The sequence below is a fragment of the Oryctolagus cuniculus genome, chromosome 1 (assembly GCF_051225735.1).
Source record: "Oryctolagus cuniculus isolate XC-2025 breed Fujian yellow rabbit chromosome 1, ASM5122573v1, whole genome shotgun sequence".
NCBI lineage: Eukaryota > Metazoa > Chordata > Mammalia > Lagomorpha > Leporidae > Oryctolagus > Oryctolagus cuniculus.
This window is the reverse complement of record NC_142867.1, coordinates 102,154,288-102,175,898: the sequence shown is the minus strand read 5'-3', so window position 1 is coordinate 102,175,898 and position 21,611 is coordinate 102,154,288. Positions and strand designations below refer to the sequence as shown.

General features: G+C 48.6%; 1 protein-coding gene across 4 annotated transcripts in view; it reads left to right on the top strand.

The window, feature by feature from the left end:
• The window catches only part of RDX (radixin), an 85,717-nt gene extending 69,990 nt beyond the window's left edge, over positions 1-15,727 (top strand). For 3 of the 4 annotated variants that reach the window (XM_089312426.1, XM_051849641.3, XM_070077871.2), the window contains 2 exons: positions 12,268-12,365; positions 15,126-15,727. In XM_089312426.1, coding sequence (XP_089168552.1) covers positions 12,268-12,334 — 67 coding nt within the window. In that variant the 3' untranslated portion in view covers positions 12,335-12,365; positions 15,126-15,727. Of the gene's footprint in view, positions 1-12,267; positions 12,366-14,018; positions 14,036-15,125 lie in introns of those variants that run through there. The other variant, XM_089312416.1, reaches the window with a different exon arrangement.
• The last annotated feature ends 5,884 nt before the right edge of the window (positions 15,728-21,611 follow it).

Here is a 21,611-nt window from a genome sequence, read left to right as displayed (position 1 = left end):
CCCTATTTCATAAAATTAAGCATACACATGTACATTCATAAAGCTATTCATTTGTTCAGTGAATTACAGAGCTGTCACTTTTCGTACAAAGCATTAAGTTTGGGAGAGGGATAAGACCCTGTGACTTTGTCAAGGAAATTATAAAGTCAGGGAGTTAAGACATGCACTCAAATTCAGGTATAGAAAGTAATGCAAATGCCAGAATGAAAGCGCTGGCAAATCCAGCTTCCTGCTCTTGTGTGCACTGGGAGGCAGCAGGTGATGGTCAAATTCTTCAGTCCCTGTAACTCATGTGGAAGAGCTGAATTCAATTCCTGGCCCTTGGCTTCAGCCTGATCCAGTCTACAGGCATTTGGGGAAGGAGTCAGCAGATGGGAGCCTGCTCTTAAAGAACTGATTTTACAGGCCGGCGCCGCGGCTCACTAGGCTAATCCTCCGCCTAGCGGCGCCGGCACACCGGGTTCTAGTCCCGGTGGGGGCGCCGGATTCTGTCCCGGTTGCCCCTCTTCCAGGCCAGCTCTCTGCTGTGGCCAGGGAGTGCAGTGGAGGATGGCCCAGGTGCTTGGGCCCTGCACCCCATGGGAGACCAGGAAAAGCACCTGGCTCCTGGCTCCTGCCATCGGATCAGCGCGGTGTGCTGGCTGCAGCGCGCCGGCCGCGGCGGCCATTGGAGGGTGAACCAATGGCAAAGGAAGACCTCTCTCACTGTCCACTCTGCCTGTCAAAAAAAAACAAACAAACAAAAAAAAGAACAGGAATTAGAAAAATCAGAAGGCAGATAGTTCAGGTAACTTTGATATTTATGAATGTTACCTTTCTGAGGTTAAGAAAAATGATTTTAGACCATAGATTTTAGGTAAAATAGTGCTCTTGTGCCTGTAAACTTGGTCTTAGTTCTTAAATGACTGGAGCCACATATTTTAGGGGATTACAACTATGTGTTTCAAAAGTGCTAACAGGGCTGGCGCCGCAGCTCACTAGGCTAGTCCTCCGCCTGTGATGCCGGCACAACGGGTTCTAGTCCCGGTCGGGGTGCCGGATTCTTTGCCGGTTGCCCCTCTTCCAGGCCAGCTCTCTGCTGTGGCCAGGGAGTGCAGTGGAGGATGGCCCAGGTGCTTGGGCCCTGCACCCCATGGGAGACCAGGAAAAGCACCTGGCTCCTGGCTTCGGATCAGCGCAGCGCCGGTCGTAGCAGCCACTTAGGGGGTGAACCAATGGAAAAAAGGAAGACCTTTCTGTCTGTCTGTCTCTAACTCTGCCTGTCAAAACAAAACAAAAAAACTGCTAACAGTTCATGCTGAAGAAACATCTGTCTTAGTGATCTCCCTCTTCCCTGAGAGCCACACTAAATTCCAAGTTTGTAGCAGAGAGGCTCAGGAGCCCTCGGCCTGAGGTGGTCACCATCTTTCGACTGCTGTTTCAGCTACTCAGCAATGCTGCGCTCTGCTCCCTGCCATGTCTGCCTCGCTTCTCTGGCCATGCTCAGACAGTCTCAGTACTCAAATCACCACCTTGACAGCCCAGCGAATCCCCGACCCACGGGTGCTTGCCCAGATTTGCCTTCCTTTTCAGCAAATGCTTCGTTACAGAAAATGTTTAGATCTAGACTTTTTTCAGTTCAGAGCACAATACATACAGTGCCAGTCTGATTGGCATTCAGTTGTTAGGCTAGAGGTGAGGCAGCATAATGTAGGAGTAATGGCGCTGGTTTGAGATTCCCACATCAGGTTTGAATCCTGATAAGGCCACTGCCAGTTTTGTGACCTTGAGAATCCACTCAGCCATCTTTCTTTCTTATTTATTTATTTATTTATTTATTTAAGGGGGTACTCCTGATAGCTGGTTCACTCCCCTCAAATGCCTGCACTCAGGTTGGGCCAGGCCCAATGCGGAAGCTGGGAACTCAGTCCAGGTCTCCCATAATGCTGGCAGGGTTTCAACTGAGCCATCATTTGCTGCCTTCCAGGGCGTGCATTAGCAGGAAGCTGGAATCAGGGGCAGAGCCTGGACTTGAACTCAGGCCCTCTGATACGGGTGCAAGCATTCCTACTGGCAGTTTAACGACTAGGCCAACCATCTGCTCCCACTTAGCCATTTTGAACCCAACCTTATCTGTTCAATGGGAGTAACACTGTTAATCTTGGGACCACTGTTTGCAATAGTAAACATGGAACACTGTGCCTGCAGCCTTGGCATGTTGCAGGTGTTAATAAATACTAACTCCGGTCATCTTGTTTCAAGTTTTGACAGTCCTTCGGTATTGTGGGTATTGGTGTTTGTGCCCTGGTCCTTTAGCTTCCGTTTTTAATGCCGTTTGTTCAGATTCTCCCAGAAGGTATTGCTCAACATGTTTACCGAGCGTTTTCCAGGCCCTGTGCCCAGTATGTGGACATGACGACAGGGTCTGTTTTAAGCAGTAAATAGTTTGTACTTTACTCCCACTAATCAAAATACACAGGTGTGTGTCTCCGTGTGTGTGCTGACAAGTGAGGTTCCCTCGTCAACCTGTTAGAGCATTCCTAGGCTCAGTACCATCCTTGGCTCTTGGTGACCGTACCCAGTGGCACTGCTTCCGATAGCACTTGTGTGCTGAAATCCCTATCTGCAGCCAAAACTTCCCCCATCAACTTCAGACACATATATCAAGCTCTCTGTATCCATCTCCCCTTTCATGCCCAAAAAGCACGTCAAACCAAACTCAAGATCGCCCCCATTCAACTTGCTCCTGCCTCCACTTTCCCCTTCTTGGATAACGAATGCCAAGCCCATTCTTGCAATTCAGTCAGGTCAAACCTTTGACCATGCCCATGCCTTTTTCCCTCATAAGCATATTCTCTAAATAGTAGCCCGTCATTCAAAAAAGAGGCGATATCCAGAATACGACCACTTCGCACGTCCTCCACAGCTGCCGTCCTGTTCTAACCACAGGATTGCCTGGAGTGTCCCAAGAGTCTTCCCTTGCACTTTCTCGAGTCCGTCCTTGTTGCTTTACAGTCTTCTAAGACAGCAGCTTTAAACAGCTAAGTCAGATCATGCCCCTTTCAAAATGCTGCAGGGTTTTTCATCAGTAAAAGCCATGTCCTCCTTATGGTCTTTTAGAGCCCAGCATGATCTCTGCACATCATCTACTCATTTCCGCTCTCATTAAACTGAAGTCACACTGGCTTCGCTGGCACTCTCTAAGCCAGCCGCTCCGACCCGTGCCTCGGCCTGAGACGCTTGTACCCAGCTGTTTTTATGATTCACTCCCTTGCTGCCTTCCAGGATTTTATTTCCATGTTACCTCAGTGAGTCCTTCTCCTACCACCCTATTTGAAATCCCATCTGCCCCGATGTTCCCTGTCCATTTCCTTATTTTTCTCTATAGCATTTACCACCTAGCATGTTAAGTATTTTGCCTAGTTGAACTGTTTATTGTCTGTCTCTTCCCGTTAGACTATGAGCTCCACCAGAGCCAGAATTCTGCTTCCAACGCTGATCTACTTAGTAAGCACTAGGCCAAGTCACATGAAATCGCCAATTCTTGGCCATCTTTGATTTATAAAAGCAATTCTGTATCTACTTCCTACAATGAAAGAATCAAGGGACTGAGTTGGGGGAAAATTATGGAGATGATAATCAGGGATGGGAAGGTGAGAAGCTGTGTAGGGCTGGCGTGGCCATTCCCACCTCAAAGGAGCCAACAGCTGCTCCTGTTCCTTGACGTAAGTCAGGGTGATGCTAATGCTAGTGGGAGCAGACGAGCACAGCGCTCCCGGGGCTGCATCTGCCGGGGAGCTCACGGCCTCTCTAACGGATGTGAGTGCGGTGGGGGAGCAGGGGTGACAGCAGCCCCTCAACTGCAGTAACCTACCATTGTGATACCTCCCATCTTCCCAGATAAGCCAGAAAATAGCTTCTGAAGAAGAGCATTTAGAGAGATTTTAAGTTGAAATAAAACTTTGTGCAATTTCCAATGATAATGTCAGGTCCTTCAAAAATTTTAGGAAATGTTTTGCAAGCCAAATGTATGTAATATGCAGTTGGCTTGCCAGAAGTGGTCCACTGGACACCAACTTAGAATCTTTGCCTTACAGGATTCCAGGTAGAGGGAACAGCATATGCAAAGACGTTGAGGGAAGAGAAGGTTTCAGTTGTTTAAGGAAGAGTAAGGAGGTGGTAGGCACAGAGCCGAGCGAACCCAGCTGAGAGGGGTGTGGGAGGTGAATCTGGAGAGGAGCGAGGTCACAAGCAGCTTTCCATGCCACGTTAAGAAGCCTACAGGGTCTAGCCAAATGTCCTGGTTTGACCCTAGAGGACGAAAACATGACTGTCAGAATGAAGCTAAGAAAAGGCAAATTCAATGCCAGGGTGAGGAGGAGAAGGCACAGGCGTGTCAGGACAGAAGTGCAGCAACAGGAGGCCGACCCGGCTTGGCCCCCACCCGGCGAGCTGTGTACTCTTGGGCTGCACTGGCTGCGTCTGCCTGCAGGCAGCATGCCTTTTCCTAGTGGGCACCAGCACGGTGTGAAGGCGTGCAGGCGTCCTTAAAGGTGGTGCCTTCTCCCATTTTAGAGTTCCGGCACCTGCCCAGAGACAACCACAGTGGCAGAGTCCGCTTGTGGATGTGGGTTTTCTTAGAAGCGGAAGCCGTTCAATGTAAAGCCAACTGAAAGAGGTTGACGTGCTCTTAAAAGACCGTCTTGTCTGCACAACACTAAAGAATGTTTCCATTCATTTAGAGGCCAAAGAAAAATGCTTTAAATATTGAGTGTAAGTTGAGTACAGGTAGCCGCGACCTGGAGATCAAACCTGTCGAACAAGACCAGACTCATTCAGCTGTTCCTTGTGGGACAGTAACCCCCATCTGGCCAGGGCTCAGGGCTCATTTGCAAGATGAGGTGAATCCAGCATAAAGAGTTAAAGTCAAAATATATGATTTCTTCTTGTATAGGAGAAAAGGTGTCTTTTTTTTTTTTTAAATTTACTGTTAGGACTTGAAATCAAGAAGGAGTTGAGCTCTCAAGAGGTCTTTGAAACCTAGAGAAAAAGGAAATAGGAGAAGTGGAGATAGATGGGGAGAGCAATAGGCTTTCCTGACCACCTAGTAGGTGTTGAATGAAATAGTTCAGAAACCCAGGGAGCAAGACCTCGGTGGGGGGAACCGATCCAGTGGAGAAAGAATTCAAGAGGTGGGGCATTAGAGGGTGGAGGGCTCCTGCCTGGCGAGCTTCCAGATAGGGAAGAAAGGGGTCAGCCTTGTAGTGTAAGTGGACCGTCTGGGTTCATGTCTGGAGGAGGAAAAGGCCAAGTGAGCTCTCAGACCTGAATGCACTAGGGTGTTTACTTACAGTTCTCCACAGTGGTTTTTTTCTTTTTGTCACTTTTTAGACTATTTGAAGAGAGCACAGTAACAGCCTTACAGATGCTCTGTGTGACTTACTTGATTTGTTGTGTAGATAAAATTGGATCTGCTTTAACTTTCCTTATGATTTTTCAAACGATTAGATGTTGCCTGTGGAATTAAAATGGAAATTGAATTTTTAAGAGAAAATCACGACAGTTGCCTATATTTGCCTTTGGCTTAGTAGCTTCTAATTATCAAATTAGAGCAAGGGTCGACACACTAAAATACTAAGGTAAAATACTAAGTATCTGTGGCTCTGTCCCAGACACGCACCTGTGCTGCTGTATACAAACTCAGCTACAGGCTATGCAAATAAATGTGCATGCTACGTTCTCATAAACCTTTATGTAGAGACACCTAAGTCTGAATTTCATAATTTTCATGTGTTGTGAAATATCTTTTGATTTTTAAGAAATATGGGGGAAACATTCTTCAATTACAGGCCACACAACACCAGGGAGGAAGCTGGATTTTTTTTTTTTTTTTTTTTTTTGACAGGCAGAGTGGACAGTGAGAGACAGAGAGAAAGGTCTTCCTTTGCCGTTGGTTCACCCTCCAATGGCCGCCGCGGCCAGCGCGCTGCGGCCGGCGCACCGCGCTGATCCGATGGCAGGAGCCAGGAGCCAGGTGCTTTTCCTGGTCTCCCATGGGGTGCAGGGCCCAAGCACCTGGGCCATCCTCCACTGCACTCCCTGGCCACAGCAGAGGGCTGGCCTGGAAGAGGGGCAACCGGGACAGAATCCGGTGCCCCGACCGGGACTAGAACCCGGTGTGCCGGCGCCGCTAGGCGGAGGATTAGCCTAGTGAGCCGCGGCGCCGGCTGGATTTGATCCAGGAGCCACAGCTCGCTGCTCCCCGATTCAAAGGACTTAGAAAGCAGTCACGTTCTTCCAAGGGCCGGCGGTGTCGCGTCTCGGCTCTCTGCATTTTGATGTCATGGGACAGGAGTGTTCCTTCACTGTAATGAGATCTTATGCATCTGAGCATTGTTAGCAGAAGTAGCAGCCAGCACTGTGGGAGAAATGTAGCTGCTGCTTTTACTCAGCCTGAGTGTACCCATGGGCCTTTCTGCATAGATGGCTGCTTGGAGACCACTGAAATTTGAATGGATAATAACCAAAGATCACTGGAACAAATGGAGACTTCTCTAATTATTGTGGTATAAAAGCATCCATCACTTTGTGACTGTTCTTAAAAACTATATAGGTGTATATGTTATATATATATGTGTGTATAATACATATACATTATACAAGGAGACTTCAAAAATTTATGGACAACTGGAATTAAATTTAGGGGAAAACATTTGAAATCTATGCATAGGTTTTTCATAATGCATATTTTGTATAAACATTTTGAAGACCTTCAGGTATAAGGGAATTTTGAGTCAGTTAGCTCAAGATAAGCTAAGAGAAATCTGGCAGACGCCAAAACCATTCTTTCAAAGAGAAGACATGAAAGGCCCATAAGTTTAAGGAAAATTCACATCTGCAATAGTAATCAAGAAAATGCAAATTAAAAGCACCATAAGGTACTGTCTGAATCCTATCAAGTTGGCCGAATTCAAAAAGCAGAGTGATAGCAGTGTGAAGATGTGGCTGTATCCTTACTTCGGCAGTTTGATGGTTACGTGGTAAGCATACTCTGACATCAGTTCTCCTCCCTGGCCTCTACTTCCCAAATATGAATACCATTGCTTATAATCATTGGGAGATATGAGTAGAAGATGATATATACAGCTATACTATATTTATTCTAAAAATTATTTGAGAAGCAAAGAGCCAGGGCTGCCTTCTGCACCGATTCTCTCCCCCAAATGCCTGCAACAGCCAGAGGCCACGGCCAGCACCCAGGAACAATCCACATCTACTGCATGGGCGGCAGAAAACCTCTCACTTTAGCCATCAGCACTGTTGCCTCCAAGCGTCTACATTTGCAAGATGCTAGAATCAGGAATGGAGCTGGGAATCAAACAAGGTATTCCAATATGGGGTGCAGGTGTCTCAACTGCTCAGCACCTGCTCCAGCTATGTTGTTCATAAACCTAAGACTGAAAACAATCCAAACGTTTGTCATCAGGGGAATGGGTACATTTTAGTGCATTCATAAAATACACTGACAGTAGTGAAAATCAATGAACCACAACCAAAGTCATGAAAATGTATGTGCATATGTAATGAAACCATCAGTTTTTTCCCCAAAGTTCATAGAAAATGGAATTGAAAGTTTATATTGGTGCAAAGAACTTTGAAATCCATACATAATCTTTTTAAAAAGATTTATTTATCTGAAGGCAGAGTTACAGAGAGGCAGAGAGAGAGAGAGAGAGAGAGAGAGAGGCAGAGATAGAGACGTTTTCCATCTGCTGGCTCACTCCCCAAATAGCCACAACAGCCAGAGCTGGGCCGATCTGAACCAGGAGCTTCTTCTAGGTCTCCCACGAAGGTGGGGCTGAAGGGCTTGGGCCATCTTCTACTGCTTTCCCAGGCCATAACAGAGAGCTGGATTGGAAGTGGAGCAGCTGGGACGGGCAGCCATATGAGATGCCAGCACTACAGGCAGCGGCTTTAACCGCTACGCCACAGCACCACCCCCATACGTAATTTTTTATAATACATTTCCTGTTAAGTTTTGAAGATCCTGAATTAGCATGAATTCCAAAATTTTTTGCACCAACATAAATTTAATGTGATTTGCACAAAGTTTTTGAAGTTCTCTCATACTCTGATAGTTTCTGACATTTACATGTCTTACAGACCTCACCTTCCACGTTGTGCCTTGTCTTTTTATCTTTATGGTTTTTGGATGAATAAAACTTAAATTTTACTTATTTTATAAATCTTTCTCCATGTGATATGTGGAGATTTTTTTTCCTGTATGTGTGTTAAGAATTTCTTCTCTTGAGGTCATGAAAATATTCTTTATATTCTAACAGTTTTGTGTTTGGAAAATTTCTTCTAAAAGTTATTTTTACATTAAAATCTTAAGCTAAAAATAATTTACATATGATACGAAATATGGATCCATTTTGTCCTTTCTGGAAGAACGGTTGCTTTATAGCTTATTTAACAGTTCATCCTTTCTTTACTGATAGCATTCCTTTCCTGTATCAGTCTCTATTCTGTTCCATCGGTCAGTGTCGCTGCCTGTCAGTCAACACCATTCTGTCCTGATTACTATAGCTTCCTTTAAAACTATTTATTTGAGAGACAGGAAAAGAGAGGGACAGAGACCTCCCATCTGCCGGTTCACTCCTCAAATGCCCATGAGCTGGGAACTCAATCCGGGTCCCACCTGCTGCCTCTCAGGGAGTGCACTAGCAGACAGCTGAACTCAGGAGTGGAGTTGGGACTGGAACCCAGGTAGTCTGATAGGGTAGTCAGGTGTCCCAAGTGGTGTTTTAATTGCTATACCAAATGCCCATCCTACTATTGCCTTTTTAAAAACAATATTTGAAAGGCAGTGAATTTCAAAGAGGCAGAGGCAGAGAGGCAGGCAGGGGGGAGGGGACAAGGGGGTGGGGAGAGAGAGAGAGAGAGAGAAATACAGAGGGAGAAGTCTTCCATCCACTGATTGACTCCCCAAATGGCTGCAGTGGCTGGAGTTGGGACAATCCGAAGCCAGGAGCCAGGTGCTTCTTCCTGGTCTCCCAGTTGGGTGCAGGGGCCCAAGCACTCAGGCCATTCTCCAGTGCCCTTCCAGGTGCACCAACAGGGAACTGGATCAGAAGTGGAGAAGCCGGGACTTGAACTGGAGCCCACATGGAATGGCGGCACGGCAGGTGAAGGCTTTACCTGCTATGCCACAGTGCCAGCCCCCTACTATTGCTTTTTAATGAGCCTTGGTATCTGGTTGAGCTTTCTTGAAGTTTCTCCATCTTGTTTTTTTATAATAAATTCCTAACTACTTTGGGCCTTTGTTATTCTATAGAAATTATAGATTTTAAATTGTAAGAAGGGGCCAGCACTGCGGTGTAGCAGGTAAAGTCATGTCTGCAGCGCCAGCATCTCATATGGCCGCCGGTTCAAGTCCTGTCTGCTCCACTTCCGATGCAGCTCTCTGCTGTAGTCTGGGAAAGCAGTAGAAGATGGACCAACTTCTTGGGCCCCTGCATCCATGTGGAAGACCTGGAAAAAACTCCTGGCTCTTGGCTTTGGATCGGCCCAGCTCTGGCTGCTGTGGCCTTCTGGAGAGTGAACCAGCTGATGGAAGAACTCTGTCTCACTCTTTCTCAAATAAATAAATCTTTAAAAAATAAACTGTAAGAGAAAAATTAGTAGGACTTTTGGCCAGAAATAATTTGGGGAGAAATGACATGTGTGTAATCTTAAGTATTTCCAGTGATGAATATGTTTTATCTCTCCATTGACTTAAGTCTTCCTTAACGCCCATCTGTGAAAGTGTTTAATTTTTTCATAGTCATGCATTTCTCTATTTAAATTTCTTACTAAGCATGTAATTTTTCGCTATCTACTTAAGAGTTGCATTTGAAAACTTTCTGTGGCTGATGCAGAAAGATTCAACTGACTTTTATTTTCTGACCTTAAATTAAGGAATCTTGTCTAGTTCCTATGGTTTCTAGTAATTTGTCAAGCTTCAGTGTTCTATCTAGTCATCTTCTGCAAATGCTGACAGTTTTCAGTCTCTCTTCCCAATCCAGAAAGCTTTAGTTCTCTTTCTTATCCTACTGCGTCGATGGCAGAAGCTTCTAGTCCAATGCTGGACATCGGTGGCTCCTGGTTTCAGATGGAAGAGGAATGCTTCTAACATCTTCAACATGTTGCCACTAAAGATGCTTTCTCTAGGTTTTTGGTGGAAGAACTTTATCAGATTAGTAAAACTTCCTTTTATACTGTGCCTGTTTTTTTAATGAAAAGGTTTTAAGATGTAATATTTAATGTACTGTTTATTTTATAGTTAATATTTTTAATATTTAAGCTGTTTCAGTTCCTGGAATAACTAGGTACAGGTCCCAACCTAAGGCTTCGCACCACTCATGCTGAGTGTCCTGCCCTGCTCATTTGCCTGTATCTCCTCTACTCCCGCTTTGTTGCGGTCTTCAAGCAAACATCTATTCTCATGGCACCACCTGGTGGCCAGCTTGAGGCACTTCTGACAGCGTCTCACCGCCTTTCCTTCCCTGTTAGGGAAGCCTACGCGTGCGGCTTCCTGCCTTGGAACTGCGTACTCCTCCTTTAATTGTCTTCTTTCACCGGCCTTACATTTCTCCGCTTTACTTTCCCATATTCCTTTCTTCCATTGTTCTAAATTTCTCCCTGGACAGCCACAAAACCCATTTTATTCTTTTTCTGCGTCCCATTACATGTCTGACCTACTCACAGCTAGTCCTGGTGACCAGGAACAAAACACAGCTGTGAATCCCGACATGACATGCGATGCAACACAGTGCCAGCTCCGCAGACCTTCCAAGCCCTTGACAATACTTAACTCCCTTAAGATGTGCTTAAATTTCTAGTGCTACTTAGTCACATTCTAATTAATTTTTCCCAGCTTAGCATCAAGCTCACATACTAACAACAACATTCATAAAACTGTTAATCCCATTGTCTCTGGGTTCTGTTGTTAACCAGCTCAGACACACTTGGTGTTTCTAAGGCAAAGACTCAACTTTGTGCATGGGTCGAACTGCTGGAAGACGGAGCCACCGTCGCTGCTGTGGTTTTCAGCCAGCACAGCCCACCACACACGCCCTGGGTACACAGCCCCTCTCCCCCACCAGTATCAGCAGTTCTAATTGCCTAACCCACAAGTGTAAGAAAAAAATTTTTTTTGAATTTATTTATTTTAAAGAGTTATACAGAGAGAGAAGGAGAGGCAGAGAGAGAGAGAGAGAGAGAGAGAGAGGTCTTCCATTTGCTGGTTCACTCCCTGATTGGCCACAACACCCAGAGCTGTATCTATCCAAAGCCAGGAGCCAGGAGCTTCTTCCGGGTCTTCCATGCATGTGCAGGGGCCCAGGGACTTGGGCCATCTTCCACTGCTTTCCCAGGCCATAGCAGAGAGCTGGATGGGAAGTGGAGCAGCCAGTACTCGAACCGACACCCATATGGGATGCCTGCACTACAAGTGGTGTGGCTTTACCCACTATGCCACAGCGCCAGACCCAGGAAAAACTTTCAACAATGTTCTCTCTCGGCCACTTAGCAGTTTCCTGGTTGAGTTAATCACGTCTTCATTTTTGGTGTCTTTAAGCCCCCTCTCTGGGGCTGGCAGGTGGGTCAGCTGAGGGTAGAGTCCAGAGGCGGTGCTGGCGCTCATCTCTTAGGCACCAGCATGTCAAGGTGTCTGGGGGGAGGCTGTTCTTACTGTACTAACCCATCCCAGTCTTCTGGGAGGCAGGCAGGACTAGTATTTTGAAAGTTTACTCAAAGCTAGGGGCTACTGATTTCAAAGCTCTTCTCACCAAGTGTTGTGCATGCGTTAGTCTGCTTGGTACCTGAAACTTCAACAATGCCTGGAATCAGAGAGAGAGAATGTCCAATAAAATATAAAATCGCGAAGTCAGCATTACTCTCTAACGAAGCGCTGCCCTCTGTGGCTTTGAGACTGTCATTCTTGTGAACTGGATGAGTTTGTGCTGAGTAGCTGCACCGTTAGCATTGATTTAAAAGGGAGATTTAAAGTCACCTCCACACTCTCATAGTAGATGGGAGTTGTGAATGTGGATTGAAAAAAAGAACAAGGTTAAAGATGGTTACCGTTCGTGCGGCCTGGTCGGCCAGTCAGCCCCCCACAATCCAGGGTGGCAAGGGTGCGCCTGGCATTCCGGACCGCTGAGCAGGCAGGGTCCACCCTTCCCACTGGACTTCCTTGTGTTCTTTTGCTGAGTGCTTTCTAACCTCTGATGTCTCTCTTGAAAGGTGGGGACCCAAGCTGTACGCCTTGTTCCAGATGCGCTCTTGCCAAAGCACTATCAAGCAGATGTAGCCGTTAGGAGGAAGGCTCCCATCCTCGATAGGTAAGTGCAACTGGCAGCCAGCGCTGTGCCCGCCCACCTGCCCGAGGCATCCACTGCCAGGATGCTGGCGGGGCCCTGTTCACCCGCAGGCCACAGCCTTCCGAGTGGTGAATCTGAAGTCACAGGAGCTGACCGAGACCCGCCTCCGGCACTGCACCATCTGCCTGCAGCCCCTCCCGCCTCTTTCTCCGCAGCTGGCGTGTCTGGGGCGCTCCGTCACGGAAGAGCGTCTTGCTCCAGCTTCATTTTGAGGTCAGCTGGAGTGTATGAAGAAGAGGTTCTACTTGTAACCCCGATGAGCTGATCACGTGTGACGCTTGACAGTGTTCTCTGGCCCCTGGGAGAGCCTCTCCCGGCAGGAGAGAACAAGTCCCAGAGTGCAAGCTCTCTCACACACGACTGTGTTCTGCGGGGAGGTTTTTACATTATATTAAATACTCAGATATACTTACAAACAAAGTGCTGTACATACATATTGGGTAGAAAATCAAGGAATTGGTTCATAAGCCAAGTTAGTGTAGTACTATCTGTTGACCTCAATTTGGTAATATTTCCAAATCACTTTTAGCATGATTTCCATGCTAACAGGTTGTTTTCAAATGCTGACATTTCTTAGGCAGAGACAACTTTGAGCAATTCTGTTTTTTTTTTTTTTTTTTTTTTTTGACAGGCAGAGTGGACAGTGAGAGAGAGAGACAGAGAGAAAGGTCTTCCTTTGCCATTGGTTCACCCTCCAATGGCCGCCGCGGCCGGCGCGCTGCGGCCGGCGCACTGCGCTGATCCGATGGCAGGAGCCAGGTGCTTCTCCTGGTCTCCCATGGGGTGCAGGGCCCAAGCACCTGGGCCATCCTCCACTGCACTCCCGGGCCACAGCAGAGAGCTGGCCTGGAAGAGGGGCAACCGGGACAGAATCTGGTGCCCCAACCGGGACTAGAACACGGTGTGCCGGCGCCGCTAGGCGGAGGATTAGCCTAGTGAGCCGCGGCGCCGGCCTGAGCAATTCTGTTTTTAATGAAAGTACAGCAGCACACTTTGGTTTGTGGCTCTTCGAGGGGCTCACTTCCTCCATGTTGCCGGCCAGGTCTCCCAGAGCTCTATAAACCTAAGTCCAGCTGAAGGTGGATATATTTGAGCCAAAGCTTTAAGCTTTGGAGTACGTGTCTATAACAGCAATATTATGGTTCCATTTTTTACGTGTGTTTGCTTAAGGGGGGAAGTTTTTAGAAACCATTTGCTTCTTTGGCCTTGAAGTTTGGATATCTGCAAAGCGAGTTTAAAGTCACCGTGCAGCACTCTGACATTTTGCGACACCATGGAAACACACTTCGCTTCAGAACCCACTTGGAGGGCTGTGGCACATCCATCACCGTTTGTTCTCGCTGGTTTGGAAAGGGGTGTCCTTGATGGTGAATTCGCAGAATTCGGCTGGTCTCATTCCTGGTGTTTGAGCTACACATCCTTAGTGGTCTCTACATTGCCACCAGCAATACTCTCAGCTAATCATCTTTCAACCATTTCCTCCAACGCACAAGTTCACTCACCCAGCCCTTTCCAATTTGTTTGCTGATTGGCAAATGCCTTCAAATTAAAATTTGCCTGCTGCTTTCCAATTTTTCCTCCTCGCTTTTCAGCATTAATGGTTTTGCTTTTCAGAGGAAATCCTTGGAGTCAGTCTGACTCTAAGCTAAAGTCATCAGAAGTACGAAAAGAAAGTTGCATGCGTGACTCACCAGGAAAGATCAATTGAGACAAAGAGATCGTGAATTATCCAGAGACGAGTGGATGACGGAATCAAGGGAGCTGGCAAGTGCCACCTCCTTCAGCTTGAAATGTCACATACTTGGCAGCCTTGGAAGAACTGCTGGGCCCTTCCCTCGTTGATTACTGTGTTACTGACTCAAGATTAAAAAAAATAAAAGGACAGGGACTTCCGAGTGGTTTTTTGTCCTCCTCCCACTGTCCTCAGGGCTCGGGCAGCCCACGGCTCTGTCATCCTGTCTTCCCCGTGCCCTGCTGCGGGCCTGAGGGATGATGGCGGTGAGGAATTAGAGGTGACATCTAAAGCCAAGGACAAGAGCTAGCTGCTCGGTTTCTTCAGGGCTAGAACTCCCGAAAGCCTCGGGACCAGACTGAATGCAAATGACCGGGCAGCGCCAGAGGCCGGTGCGGTCTGATGCACGTCGGCCACGGGCCTCTTGCCGTGAGCGCTCAGCCTCGCCCTTCCTCCGATGCGCTCAGCTCATCTGCAGCTTAAGGCCTGGGTTCACCGGCCCTGAAGGCCGTCTCTAGGGTCACAGGCAGCAGATGTCAGTGAGGTGGGCCCGTTCCTTGGACACACGTGCCTCCCAGGCTGCTCAACTCCGTCTCTTGGGGTTCTCGTCACAGAGTTTCCTGCGACGGTGAGGTGAAAGGCAGGCTGTTTATCCCCCAATCTTTTGTCTACATCATAATCCTGGATCGGGACACTGCAGGGATCTACTTGGTTAGATTCCTTATGAGGCCGAAACCAGCGTGGTCAGGCTGAGGGCAGAGTGCAGGCTTTGTGAGAGCACTTTGAGTGTGGCCAGTTGGCACGTGGCTGCCCCTTCCTCGGCCACACTCCATTCTTCTCCGCCATTCGGTAATAAACCCGCCTGCGGCTCCACGTGAACATACGGCGTGCAGAAAGGTGCTTGGGCTCCAGCGGTTCTCAGCTTCATTCTGGTCACAGTGCAGATTCTGCCGTCTTGCCTGACACTCCTGCTGTGTGTCTTCCTGCAGGTTCCTGGAAGCTGACGTAAGGCGAGCTGCAGGACGAGGACGTGCCCAGAATGCCTGCTGTCCTGAATGTGTGTGTCCCTCAACGTCCAGAGTCCTGGCTGGAACCGGAGGCACCGGGACTCAGCCCCTGTCCTGGGGTCCTGCTGTCCGTTCGCACCTCATCTTGGTCAACTGTCCCTTTTCCCTTTCTTGTTCTCTTTCTCTCTCTCCAGGCCCCGCCCAGTTGCCTCTCCTAGGGACAGCCCTTAGGAAGGTGGCCCAGGACCTGGGAACTCCACACTACACCTGCAGCTCCAACGCAGCATACACTGCACCTGTTTTCACGGCACCATCTGCCAAACAGAACCTACTTTTTTTCAGCCCCTGCATGACTAGCTTATAAGGGGAGTCTACAGAGAGAATTTACAACAATTTTTCCACTTTTTCAAAAACCCTAAAGTATGTGACTTCCTCTCAGCTCTGAACTGAGAGCGATTTCTGGTGTGCAGCTCCGCTGTGCACACATCCATGGAATCTGCAGAAATCCATGCCACGTCCCCTTTCCTGTCCGGCTGTTTGTATAATTGTATATAAGTGTAGCAATAAATATATTCTACCACCCACCTGCGGCTTCCTGTGCACTGGACTCTGCAGCCTGATGGGAGGCGGTGCCTGTCACCCTCTCCAGGGATTGCCCTCCTGGCCTCGCTGCCCTGTCTCAGGTTCTAGGCATCTCCAATTTCATCGAGTGTTCATTTGGAGTTGGCCAGAGTTTGGAGAAAAGAGGGTTGAAGAGAATAGAGTGGCAGAGCTGGGATGTGAAGTGACATTACTAATTCACAAGATGGCACCGGTCCTGGCACTCAGAGGTGGTTCGAATGTCTAAGGACTGAGGCTCAGAGGATTGGGTGACAGCTTGTGACACGAGTCGGCAGTTTTAATAGCCACTCTTTGAGTTCTTCACGCATGCACGGCGCAGTGATGACGTGACAGGCACAAAGGTAGCCTTCAACGATTTTCAGAAAAACCACACAAAATATGCCAACCTGACATAGAATCTCCCATCTGTCACTGATGTTTTTCAAGGACGCTAAATCTGTCTAGCTATTTTAGAGACAGCCTCCTCCTACAAGGGACATATTAAGTAGGTAACCTTTTATTTGGCAGACAGAATAGTTTGTCTAATGTCAAGGAATATTGTTCCCGAACTGATTTGTCATAGTTTATTTGAAATCTCTGGTTGTCAGGCATTTTTTGTAACTTGAAAGGCAACCACATTCTTTGTTGTGGTTTCTTATCAAATTGCTGTTTCTCGGGTCTCTCCAATGTAGGTAGAAGCTGGCGTAGAGTCATTCAGTACTAAGGCCTGGGGATGCGATGCAACCAAAGTTGAAACGTCCTGCAGCAGGTGTCTGCAGCACGTGAAAAGACCATTATTCGGGTACTGCAAATATAGGGGCTGCAGGGCCAGCATTGCAGTGGGGTGCGTTAAGTTGCCACCTGCAACTCTGGCATCCCACAGCAGAGTGCCAGTTCGAGTCCCAGCTGTTCCACTTCTGGTCCAGCTTCCTGCTAACATGCCTGGAAAAGCAGCGGACGATGGTTCAAGCACATGGGCCCCTGCCACCTATGCAGGAGACATGGATGGTGTTCCTGGTTCATGGCTTCTGCCTGGCCACTCAGGGAGACAACTAGCAGATGGAAGCTCTCTGTCAATCTCCCTTTTAAATAAATAAAATTTAAAAATACATATAAATGGACTGGAAGGGCCTTAAGGCAGACATCTGTTGAGCCCTTTGTAGCACTGAGCGGGGACCCGTCTGAAGGGTTGTATCACTTCTGTTCTTCCTCTAACTTCTTAATGGATCCGTGAGAATCTGAGGTCCAGGCCAAAGACACAGGAGGCAGCCCGTGGGGTGCTGCCCTCCATAGCAGATCTCATGGGCTCCCACTCTTCTTTTAACTTTCTCTACACCTTGTTTCTGGATAGCGATACAGGATACAATTACTTGAGGAGATAGGGAATAAGCTATCAGTGACTTCTGATTATAATACAGTAAGAGATGACCCCAAAGACAGATAATGCTGCAGAAATCCAAGGTTCGTACATTTTTACTCTAGGGAGTTGTGGAGCATTGAAGCTTTTCAGGCTAGGGGGTTCAAACCGGGGCACGGGTCTTGGCTCTGCCACTTATTAGTGGTGAGGCCTTGGACAGGAAACTCCAATGCTTCAGGACTTTGATGCCTCCACTATAAAATGAGGTGTTTGGACCCAGTGATTTGAAGACCTTGTCTGTGCTTCGAGCTTCTCTTGTTTCAGGAAAGGGAAGAGAGGAGCACATTCTGAACACTAAAGACAAAGGACAGGAGATGGCAAAACAGGCACTTGACAGACTCAACAGAGCTAGGCAGATTGCTTCTACTCAAGCGCTAAGACATGCATCAAGGGGCTGGCACTGTGGCACAGCAGGTTAAAGCCCCAGCCTGCAGCACCTACATCCCACATGGGTGCCGGTTCAAGTCCCGGCTGCTCCACTTCCCATCCAGCTCTCTGCTTTGGCCAGGGAAAGCAGTGGAAGATGGCTCAAGTCCTTAGGCCCCTGCACCCATGCAGGAGACCTGGAAGAAACTTCTGGCTCTTGGCTTTGGATTGGCACAGCTCCGGCTGTTGTGGCCAATTGGGGAGTGAACCAGCAGATGGATTACCTCTCTTTCTCTCTCTCCCTCTCTCTTTATAACTTTAAAAAAAATTTATTTTTATTTTTATTGACAGGCAGAGTGGATAGTGAGAGAGAGAGACAGAGAGAAAGGTCTTCCTTTGCCGTTGGTTCACCCTCCAATGGCCGCTGCAGCCGGCACACCGCGCTGATCCAATGGCAGAGCCAGGTGCTTCTCCTGGTCTCCCATGCGGGTGCAGGGCCCAAGCACTTGGGCCATCCTCCACTGCCTTCCCGGGCCACAGTAGAGAGCTGGCCTGGAAGAGGGGCAACCGGGAAAGAATCTGGTGCCCCGACAGGACTAGAACCCGGTGTGCCGGCGCCGCAAGGTGGAGGATTAGCCTAGTGAGCCGCGGCGCCGGCCCTCTTTGTAACTTTTAACTTAATAAAATCTTAAAAAAAAAAAAAAAGAAAAGAAAAGCATCAAGCTAATAGCTCACAGCAGCACTAGTCAAAGCCCTTCTAGGAAACGGCGTCAGTGCTCACTTTTCACGTCCTGCCCATGTCTTCTTGGCTCTCCCTTGTCCCGGGCAGAAAGACTGAATGCAGTCTTCTGTTGTCACAGCGACAGACAGGTAGGAAGCAGAAACTCAGGATGATACTGAAAGGAACATTCCTCAGAACACTTCAATCCAGCAGCGTTTATTTGAGCCAAGGAAGATGACTTGTGAGTTGAGTGGCTCCCAGAACCGGGGCAGGTTCCGAGAACAATGTGATCAGTCAGCATTTACAGGAAAACAGAAGTGAGGTGTGGAAAACGACTAACTGGGTTACAGCCTGCTCAACGGGTTAATGGGTCACAGCTTAACGAGTTACATGCAGCTTATTGGATCTGCTACAGGCCCCCTGAAGCCAACCAGAGCCTAGTCATTGGGATGAATTCTTCATTGGCTTGATCTGCTTGGCCCAGTGCAGGTGCCTTTTCCAGCTCCGTGGCTTCCCACAGCTAGGACAAGCAGTTGCCTGAAACCAAGGCCCTGTCCCTCATGGCTCTGATGGACCCACTGTCAGGCCTTAGTTTCTCCCCTTAACTCGCAGTTGCTCTGTTTCCACTTTAATGACCTCAAGTTAGCTCCTTACTAAAAATGAGCTCATTAAGGAAGTGGCGCATGGGTCAGGCTGGCCCACAAGAATCTAGATTACAAGACTTGGAGTTCAATTATCACCGGTGTAGTTAACATCCTAATGTCAGACCCCACTTTGCGATGCTTCACAGGAGCACCAGGCCTTCATCACAGTAATAACCAGCTACCCAGAGACCCCAGACAGAAGGAATTCCCTTTCCATCACAGCACCTCCGAGGAACACGCCAGCCTCCTATCACGGACCAACCAGAGGTGCACACACCAGAGCTAGTCACGCACTGTTTTCGAAGACTCACTCCTGCCCTTGCAGAGTCTGGGGAATGAGCCAGAGCTGTGCTGTCTGCCCCCCCCCCCCACCCTCTGTGCTTTCTTCCACCAGTGCAATGCCAGTGGTGGGCGTGCTGCATGGACAGCACCCCCATGAACTGCCCACAGCCACCAAACCCAGCAGGGGCAGGAAGAGCATCCGATGGCCCTTGGAACTGTGAGAATCCAGTCCAGGTCACCTCCTATGTCCAACTCAGAGAGCAACATTGGTGGGGAGGAAGGCAAGTCGGTTCTAACGACTAATAACCCACACCGACCCTGCAGGAACACCTTGGTGGGGAGGTCTCCCTGCACCACACACACCATGGGGCTTGCTACTCACTCCTCTCCCGCGAGGGTGGAAGAGCCACTTGGCTGCGAGTGTGGCAAGGCACCCGTGTAGCCCAGGGCTGTGCCTGGACTTCCCTGCCGGTTCGGCGGCCTGCAGGAAGCACAGGGCTTCCCTACCCCTTGCTTTACAGAGGCATCCCCAGGCGCTCACCTGGGCGGGGTGCGTCGGTGGGTCTCACATCTGATGCTCCCTACTAAGAAGCAAGCCCGCTGCCCCAGGCCCAGCGGGCAGTCTCCAGCTCTTGCTGCTTTAGCAAGGAGAAAGGCCAGCCTCCGCCTGCTTCTTCTCCTGCCGTCCCCCTCCATTGACTGAGCACAGCGGCTCTGTGGCATTTGTCAAAACGCAGGCGCTGGGTTCCACTCCCAGAGTTTCGGATTCAGCAACTCACAGGTGGGGCCCAGGAACTGACCTTCCTAACAGGTTCCCAGGTGAGACCAAGGCTGCGGGATCAGGGACTGCACTTAAGACCAAGTGGCTGGCGGAAGGCGGTCTATTTATTGCTCCCTGCAGAATCTAGAAGGACCCAATGTTCTCCAGGCTGTCTGACCCAGCGGGGCGTCCTCTCTCACCTGGGGCCCGCAAACATCTGAGTCAGTATGAGTAACTCCGAGAAATCAATAGTGTCTTCCAGCCCACGGCCTTGGGGAGAAACAAACGCTTCCAAGTAGAACACAACATGAATCAACGCCAGCTCTCCATCAGTCCTGCCGGGGCGATTTGAAAACAGACTCCGAGAGGGAGATGCTGTGGTACTCTGCTCCAACCTTGTGAACACTGTGCGCAAGCATTTCCCCAGGCCTTTCTAATCACGAGGTTTTAAAACCTTTTCACTGAAATATGACAACCCAACCGCCGCAGATTAGGGAGGGGTGTGATGGATTGTCCCACACGGAGCACGCTGCTGGAATCAGCACAAACCCCCCAATAGAGGCCCCGCCCCCGGACGTCCCGGCCTGCCGCACTGCTCTCAGCGCTGGAGCTGGGAAGGAAACTGGGCCATGGCGCGGAACAGGACAGGGTCCAGTCTGCCTGGGACATGGCGTGATGAGAACGGGAGGACAAGGGGCCTCCGCGCATTGGGCTCATGTGTCTTAGAGAATGAAATCTGTAGCCCTGCGGAGATGATGAGGGAGGAAGCCCCCCCATGGCTGAACCTGCGCAGTGACACAGCAGGGAGACGTTAGAACTAGGGCAAGGTGCAGGTCGCTGGCTGGGAAGGGAATTTCTGTCTTTTGGCATCAATTACAAGGGCACTTCAAAATGTTCATGGAAAATTAAAAGGTACTTTTATTTTGGTGCAAAAGATTTTGAAAGCCATAGCTTTTTTTTTCATAATACACATTTCCATGAATTTTTTGAAGATTCTTTTCATGCACGATATATATATATATATATATATATATATTTGGTGTCAAAAAGGCTTATCTTCAAATTGTATCTTGCACAAATTTTTCTGAAGTACTCTCAGGTGTCCTAGGCTCTGGTGCTGGACATTCTACCCAGGTATATTATTTAATTGCATTGACAACTCTGTGAGGTGGGTAAAAAGATTCCCTCTGCAACAGAGGAAGCAGTTGGGCTTCAAGGTTAAGGACCTGGGGCGGGGTTGGGTGCCAGCGGTGGTAGGCTGCTGCTTGGGATGCCAGCATACCATACCAGAATGCTGGCATCTAGTCTTGGCTCCACTCTGTGGGAAGCTAATGTGCACTCTGGGAGGCAGCAGGTAACAGTTCAAGTGCCTGGATCCCTGTCACCTACATGGAAGACCTGGATTGAGTTCCTGACTTCAATCTGTCTCAGCCCTGGCTACTGTGGGCATTTGAGGAGTGAAGCAGCAGACGGAGGAACTCTGTTTCTGTCTTTGTCTCTGTCCTCTGTACCCCATTACCTCTCCTTTTCCCAAAAGAAGTTGCCTGCAGTCTGTATATGAAGTTCTTAGATGGTGGAGACGCTTCCAAACCCTCTTTTCTGTCTGTCTTCAGTGTCCCCCTGCAACCTCTAGTTGGGGCCAGTGAGGAAGTAAGAGTTGAGACTGCTCACTTTTCCC